Source organism: Strigops habroptila, chromosome 11 (genome assembly GCF_004027225.2).
Source record: "Strigops habroptila isolate Jane chromosome 11, bStrHab1.2.pri, whole genome shotgun sequence".
Taxonomy (NCBI): domain Eukaryota; kingdom Metazoa; phylum Chordata; class Aves; order Psittaciformes; family Psittacidae; genus Strigops; species Strigops habroptila.
In genome coordinates, this window is record NC_046360.1 from 3,134,937 (window position 1) to 3,143,530 (window position 8,594).

General features: G+C 41.8%; 1 protein-coding gene across 1 annotated transcript; it reads right to left on the reverse strand.

The window, feature by feature from the left end:
• Positions 1 to 593: 593 nt before the first annotated feature.
• ANAPC7 (anaphase promoting complex subunit 7) lies at positions 594 to 8,150 on the reverse strand. Its single transcript, XM_030501672.1, has 11 exons — positions 7,932 to 8,150; positions 6,780 to 6,966; positions 6,177 to 6,296; positions 5,778 to 5,889; positions 5,377 to 5,530; positions 5,128 to 5,270; positions 4,738 to 4,855; positions 4,107 to 4,303; positions 3,350 to 3,574; positions 2,759 to 2,909; positions 594 to 1,901 (listed from the first exon to the last, which is right to left on the reverse strand). Exons 1-11 carry the CDS (start codon positions 8,030 to 8,032, stop codon positions 1,712 to 1,714), a joined length of 1,698 nt encoding a protein of 565 aa, XP_030357532.1. The 5' UTR covers positions 8,033 to 8,150; the 3' UTR covers positions 594 to 1,711.
• Positions 8,151 to 8,594: the final 444 nt, after the last annotated feature.

Sequence of the window (8,594 nt, forward strand, 5' to 3'; positions counted from 1 at the left end):
GCAACAGCAAGAAGAGATTCTTCACAACGCAAGAAGAGGCTCAAGCCTCTCATCCACCAAAATGTAATTAGCAAAATGTTTGCTCTGATTGAAATGCAGCCACTTGGTGTATTTGCTTAATGGAAGAGCAGTAACAGCTCCTGCCAAGCCAAGCAGCACGGCAGCAGCAGCACACACTTTTCTCTTCTTCCCAAACAGTCTTCAAATAACCATAATTCCATTTGATATTTTGGAAAGTTTAAAGCCCACAAAATTCCAGAGAGAACCAATACCCAGCTCTCTTCTTTTTCTAAATGGATACATTATTAGACTCCTCCTTTGTACGATGTGACACACCAAAATACTTCCGAAATAGACTATATAGAAGTAATCTGCCTATTCTTTTTGTTGTGCATTTTTCTAATGGATAAAATGCAGAGGGAGAGATTTTACACTTATCTGCATTATACACCTACAAGTAGGGAGAAGGGTGTTTTTTCCCCTTTTCCTCCAACTGATACTCAAAACTATTTCTCAGCTTTGTAAAAAGAGTCCGTGTGCTCCAGCATACCTGTGGTAACAGAATAAATACAAAAGGAATTAAATTGCCAATGTAAAGGTAAAAATACCTGTTTTAGTAAAGAGTAAGGAAATCAGAACTGTAAGAAAAATAAGAAGTAACTTCTCCCCCCACACATCAGGCCCACAAAACTGAAACGGTTTCTAGATTACACAAAGCTGCTCATCCTGGAAATGCTGAGGTTGAGAATGTGCACATGAAGCAATGCAACTTTGCTTCAAGACGTGAGAGAAAACATGAGTTCAAGTATCACCTGACAGAAACATGGAGTATATAAACATGGAAAAACCAAGACAGTATGTGTATTTGCATAATATAACATTTCTACAGCAATGCAAGCAAAGAGGGGTGAACTCTTTATATCATTTTAAAGGTCAGTGCTGTCATTTAAAGGTCACACAGAATGTGAAGTGCTTTGAGTCACTGCTCTGAAACCTTTTAGTGGCATCCTGAAATAAAAGTGAACTGCATTTTAAAAATAACTGTTCATCTAAAGACTTTAAGTGATTACAGGGTTTAGTAAGGACTGAGGAAGCAATGGTGATTCTCCAACACTGGCTCAATGCTGTACACACAGAAATCGGTCAGCTACAAAAGTGTCCTGGAAGTCCAAGTGTTCCAAAGTCCTCCTGAGCAACAAGTGTAATGCCCTACAAACACACAAGTTAATTCAAACACAGCAAGAGAAAAGTGCTGCTTTCAGCTACACCCAAGCAGCTCCTCCAGACTGCAACAGGAGCATCATCGGCCCAAATGGTAGCACACAAAGAGTAAGACCTTTTCCACAAAGGAGTACAAACCACTGTATTTACAAACTGATCAAGCACAAGTAGCCCTGCAAAGAATTCAGATGCTGTTTTCACCAGGGTTGTTACACACTTCAGATTCTAACGCTTTTGGTTTTAGCAGGCATTTTTTGAAATGAAAGTTGCAAGTAACCTCCAATTCAATTAGTCCCTTATACTTAATAAATACAAAGCATCAAGAATCTTCACGGTATTGAGATGCATAGAACTGTTAAATGGTTCCAGAGTCTAGGAAGAAAAAAACTAAAGTCCTTTGTTACTGCAAAAAACATCGTTTATGTTCTTCAAGGAAGAATGGCCCTGGTGGTATGTTCAATGCCAAGAGAAGCAGGGGGATGAGAGGCCGTTACTGCATGCCAAACCACTGCTCTTGATCTGCCCACTGTGCTGCTTCACTGTCACTGCCTTCCAAGTCCCCCTCTTCTCCACTTCCCTCCATATCATCCACATCTTCTTCCTGGGTTGCATCTGTTGGACTTTCCTCTTTTTCCATTTTCTGCATTCCTTCTAGTGACTTCTGATCATTTGGATCCAAACTGAGGAAAGTAAGAAAAAGAAAGAATTGTCCTAAATCTTTTATTTCCCTCTTTAGTTATGGCCTTATCAAAAAACCTCATCTTCTTGTCTGCACTTCCTGTTTAACATCCTCAAGAAGTTTATTTTAGTAGATGATGCAACTTCACCTCCAGCTGACTGTGACACTAAGTATTAAATCTTTATATAACAGTTTTGATCCCCAAGAACGTGCTTATCTAAACACCACACTCCTCCAGAAAACTTAGTCAACTCTTCCAGATACTACTAATTATAAAGTAACATGAAAGCAGGAGAGATTTGAATTACTGTAAGTAACTATATGCAAGCGAAAAGCAGCTGGCCCATTTAAGCTACGTAAGTTTGTAATGGACATGATATGCTATATTTAAGGCAAATATAACTTGTTGAAATCAAAACACAGTAACAGTTAACATGGCAACACCCTCAAATAACATTTTGGTTATCCTTAATTGAATCACACTATTTAAATTTAGTTAAGAGCTTGTTTTTATATAGTGCCTTCTAGTCTAAAGGAATGGATCTTCAGGTGCCTGACTATATAATAATTCATAGGCATAAATAAATCCATGCCTTAATCCTTCAGTTAGTCAAGGAACTGCATGCCTAATGGCATATTCATTATTAATGCAGGCCCTAAATTTTGCACCTCTCAGTTCAAAGCCTTTTGACGAACTAATTCATGAATGGGATGGCATTTGTATGGTTTTGTTTAAGGGAGAATGATCTAAAGCTACCTCTGATGCACATCCTAATCTATTAGTGGCTGAAGTTTTCACTTAAGTCAAGTTAATTATTGGTTCTTATGAATGTATTGCAGTCTCAGTCTCTGCTTTACCTTAGGGCAATACTGTACTGGTCCATTGCTTCCTGGTACTCGTTGACAGCTACAAGAAAGTCTCCCAGTATTCGGTGCAGAACACAGTCACTCTGATTAGCCAGTGCATTCCTCAGCAAAGCAATTCCGTCTTCGTACTTTTGTTCTCTACCTGTTTATATGCAAAACTACAGTTTTAATTAATAGTTTAGATAAAGGAACAAAAAGTCAAGAGTGTACAGAGTCATCACAAGCCTGTTTCCTCCTTCAGAACTGTCAGTACGGGGGACAGCAGCAGTATACTTCCTGCAAGATTAACTCTAAACAATGGCTTTTTGTTGCAGTAACTGCTACACTCACAATGAGAGACACTTTGAAATCAGAACATTTTGTCTGTAATTGTTTTAAGTGCTGGTGTAATATTAGCTGCTAGATGCAATTAATTCCTGTGATTTTTCCTTCAGGATAGAAGTGATAAATCCCTGGGCTGTAACATCACTTCACATCACTTTATTGATGTGATTCTTCACATCGATAAAGCTGCAGAACACTCCTCCATGTAAAGCAGCATGCTTTAAATAAACTGACATGGGAAACTCAAAAGGAACTTACTAAGAAGTTCTGCTTTCTTTACCACAGCTTTAATGTAATCAGGTCTTTGCGTTAGCGCTTTGTCCAGTAATGTCTTGGCTTTCTCCTGTGTGACTGGGTCTTCGAGACAGACTGTTGCCAACAGGGTGAGTGTCTGTGCATTTGCTCCCAGAGTTTTATACACGTTATTTGCCATAACCATGGCTTCACGGATACTGTTGGATGCCAGGTAACATTCGATGAGACCTGATGAGATGAAAAGGAAAACACTTCAGGTTTTAAGTTCACACTGCAGGCACTCACCCCTCCTCAATTATTTGCACTTAGTGGCAACTCAAGACTTCAACACCTCACACTCCAATAAGCAAATACAAATTGCAATGGAGAAAGTGACTCTACATTTTAACGTATCCATTCTACAGATAATTGACTTCATCACTTTATTTAGACAGGTACTAAAAAAAGCCTAAATACACCTAATCTAAGATTTTTCTCTAATTTCAGTACTGATATCAATATTTCAGCTGGACTCTTCAGAACTCACTATTTACTTGAGGCTGCTGTCGAGATCAACAAGATTTAAGTAAATATGACAAAACAAAGCTCCCAGTGGAACTACACATACATTTAACATCATCATCCCAAAGTGATCTGCTCAGAACACCCAAGTCTGTTTATATCCAGACTAAACAAAGAGAAGAACTGTCTATTCCCTTGTCTAATCATCATCATGACACCAAACCAATACTGAACATGTGAGTAGCTTCACTTCACCCACCTTCATAGCAATCCAGCCTGCAAGGTGCAAGTCGTATTGCTTCACGGAAGTGTATAATTGCTTCCTGGACTCGGCCCATGTTCCTAAGAGCAGCTCCTTTCAGCAGGAGAGCTTGAACACTGTTACTATTCAGCTGGATAGCTTTGGCTCCTAAGTATAAGGCACGAGAGTATCGTTTACTGTAGAAACTATGACACCTATGGAAAGACAAGAGGCGTTGTAAACGTGTAGTGGCTGTGGTGCCTGTGCACACTCACTGAGGTTTAAAAGAAGAAAAACAAAGGAAATTACAGGCAACTATTGAACTTCTTGGATGTAAAGGTAAGAAAACATGTTCAGGGAAAAAACCCAAACTCTTCAGGAGCTTAGAAAAAAAGTAGTATGAATATTAACTGTTACAGCTATTTAATATACCATTATTAGTGCACAGATGGGTTAACTCTAATAGGTTTAAACATACAGCAAACAACCAAAATAGATATTTATGGATAGCTAAGTTAAGTTAGCCCAAGAGCAGAATAGATAGGAAAGCACCTTGTGAACAAAAAAGCCTGAATCCACTGTACGAGCTGCAACCCACTGCATGCAGCAAACCAAGAGCTGAGGTAAGAAAGGCAAGAAAAGAACGTACCCAGATACCACCCAGGGTTCTGCATGTTGATCAGATATATTGAAGAGACGGCAGCCCAAGTTCTCCACGTCCTCTAATCGACCTTCACGTGCTAGTAAGTAACCATACACATCCATTCCTAAAGAGAAACGTATCAAGGTCTATCAGCAAGAAATGGAAAGTTCATTCACACCAAGAAAAAACAAAAACCAACCCAAAACCACCTACTTTAAACTGTGTCTCTACCAGCAATGGTTCCAGATACACAGCTTCTGAATGTACATTCTGAATTGAAAGCCAGGTACAAGAAGATACAACATTCCACTGCACGCTTGATGGCATGTAGCTGCTACTCTAATGTTACTCATCAGATCACTACATTATGTAAACTTGCTTTTAGGATTTACTCACCTTTTATTAGGTAAGGATCCAGCATTTGTGCTTGTTCAAATTTTAGAATAGAGTTTTTGTTATCTCCAGCTCTGAAATACAGGTCTGCCAAGCTCCCCAGTAAGTCCACATTGTCCCTCAGCAATGACTTTTTCTCTAAGGAGCTTTAAGAGAAAGAAATGCCTCTTCTTTATATAATGCCATTTTAAATACAATTATATATGAATATTAATATATGATTTGACTGCATCATGCTCTTTGAACTCTTACCAAATGGTATTTATTGCTCTTGTGTTGTCTCCTGTATGCACAAAAGCATATGCCTTGATCCACACGGAAAGCCAATCCAAGTTAGGAATACTCTGAATCACGTTGATTGTCATAGAGGCCACTTCAGCACCTTTCACCGACAGCGAGAGCAGGCCTGTTCAGGAGGGTATATACACATCAATTTCAGCCATTATGAAGTGCTTTTAATACAAACTAATTGTCTTAAGACCAGAAACTCCACCCCTTGACAAGCATAAGCAAGCAGCTTAACAATGCTTTTTATAATTTGCATAAGGAAGGTATTATATATTACATGCAACTGCAAGACAGTTACCTAGTCCCAAGCATAATTCAAATTATAGTGTTTAATACTGAAATCCCAACGGTGTGCAGACACCTACCCAGTATGGCATCGAGTGCTAAAGGGCACTGCCTCAGTACCTCCTTGTAGCTCGTAACAGATGAGCGTTCTTGACCTGCTTTCTTGTATAGATTTGCCAACATCATATTGATCTAGAAGCAAGAGAAATATTGGTAGAGTCAAGTATGAGAAAGGAGAAATCCTCACAACTTTGTCTTCAAGCTTGCCTCCCTCCCTCCTGTTCTGGGCAGAAGACAAGATTACCTGCTCTTCTTCTGAGAGCACTATAACTTACTATATAAAATTAAAGTAATTGCTTCCTTCTGAGTCCAAAGACAAAATTTACATTCTTATGTATTTACATAATGAATTTTGAAACCTCAGTCTCTTTTTCAAGATATGCTGACCAAGGGCTTGTGACAAGTCTGCCAGAACTAACCTTTGGGGTCCTCTGTCTGGAAGGAATTCCATCAAGAATAGCAATGGCATCTTTATCTTGCTTCAGCATTGTGTAACATTCAGCCATTTTATATTTCACTTCAATTTCTGATGGTAAACACTGAAATAAACCAGAAAGATTTAAGCACAATGTTGGTTTAGTGAGGTAAAAAATCTCAGTAGAGCTTCCTCATTAAATGCTTACACTACGTTGCACAAACCTAATGCAAGTAAGTGAATGATGCAACCTACTGCTGGCTCATATTGCTCCTGTCCTCAAATGAAAAACATGAACTACACATACAAAAAATATCTCATGTTCAAGACCATGTGAAGTTCTGCATTAGAAAACACCACGATGGTGTTTTTGAAACAAAATTAGCTTTAAATGTCACATTTATTTGATATGATAAATCCACAATCTAAGGTACTAAGAAGACCTGTAGACGTGGCACTTAGGGACATGGTTTAGTGGTGCACTTGGTAGTGTCAGGTTAATGGTTGCACTGAATGATCTTAAGGGTCTTTTCCAACCAAAATGACTCTATGAATACCAAGTCAGAAACATCAATTTAGGCAGCACATTAGTTCAGTTTTTAAATACCTGGCTCTGGGGAGTTGATGCAGCATTCCCAGTAGAAGGTCTTACTTTTGAAGTTTTACTTAATGCTTTTTTCTGCTGCAAGGCCATTGTATACTTACTTACAGCATTCCTATATTCTTTATCATGGAAGAGAGAGTCTGCATGATACACAAGGAGCTGGTATTTCTGAGATGGTGAAAACAGCTCCCTAGAAGAAAAGCAAACAGAAAGGCTGAGATCAGCTGGCTGCATAAGAACCAAAACCTTACAGAACCAAGGTACTTGTAGCTTTGGTTTACCTGGCTTCAGCTTCTAACTGTTGCTGCTTCTTTACTTCACTGGAAAGACCCTTGAGTAACAGGTATTATCTCCTCATAAAGAGATTATCTCACCCATTTATTTTATCTGTATACAAACAAAGGTAATAGCCACCCCGACACCTCATCAGTAACAACAGCTTGTGTTTAGCCACTGCTTTCCCTAACTGCAGCCCCCATCCACCCCATAACAAACCACATTAAAGCACATTTTGTTTGAATGGAGTCAAAACATACAAAGCAATCCAGCTCACCTACAGATATCCCAATCCTAATCCGCATATTCCTACATTTTACACACCCCCTTTATAACTCAGCATGTCTGCACAAGAGTTAGGGTTTCAGAATGGGATTTGGGCTTCAGTTAGGACCTCAAACCCCATTCAAAATGTCAAATGGCACCTTATAGGAAAGTCCTGAATAATAATGGGAATCAATTGAGCCAAGGGAAGAGCTGTGACCGTTGGAAGGAGAAAACTGCTCCACTTCTAGTAGGATGCTTATGTTATACCATGCACCCTGATGGATACAGGCCATGCTGCTCCTGCTGAACCCCAGGCAGGGCTCCTGAGCCCGGCAGCAGGAGCAGCTCTAACATCAAACCCGCTTCCATCCCTGGCAGTGCCCAAGGCCAGGTTGGACACAGGGGCTTGGAGCAACCTGCTCTAGTGGAAGGTGTCCCTGCCCGTGGCAGGGGGTTGGAACTGGGTGAGCTTTAAGCTCCCTCCCAACCCAACCCATTCTATGGCTCTGTGATTGATCCCCCGCCCGGGTCCCTCCTCGCCGCTCCCTCAGCACCACCGGCCCCGCCAGCCCGCAGCCACCCGGCGCGGCGCCCCGCGGGAGGGCCACTCACGGGTTATTGCCGCTCATGGTGAGGAGAAGCCCGCTGAGGAGCCGCACGTTGGAGTGGAGCCCGGCGGACGCCATCTCCCGAACGTGCTCCACCACGCTCATGCTGACCGGACACACACACGGGCACCGGCCCGCCGCCGCCGACACTCCAAAATGGCGCCACCGCCGGGGCCTCGCCCGCCGCCGCCCGCAGGCGCCCGCCACGCTGCCGGACGAGCCGCACGACAGGCGGGCGGAGGGCAGCCCCGTGCCTGCGCAGTGGCGAGGCGGGAAGAGCGGAGCGGGCTGTGAGGGGAGCGATGGCGGCTCGCACAGGGCGGGAGGGGCCTGTGCTCGGCGTTGTTACATGGAACAGACACCCCGTTCGCGCGGCTCTTGAGTCTGGTGCTTTTCCTTCTGACAGTGTTACCTGCGGCAGCTGAATGTGACAGGACTGAGAGATAACGAAGCTCCTGCCTTATAAAAATAGGTAACTGAGGAGAAAGACCTTTCAAAACGTAGCTTTATCCTGGGACACAGCCAGGGGAAGCCCCTCACTGGGGCCACCATTAACTAGAAGGCATAGACTGAAAGGAGGGGTGGATTATAAACTACTTTTTCCCCCTTTATTACAAAAAGAGTGCAAAACATGGCTATCCTGTAACTGCTCCAGCAAATCAAATCA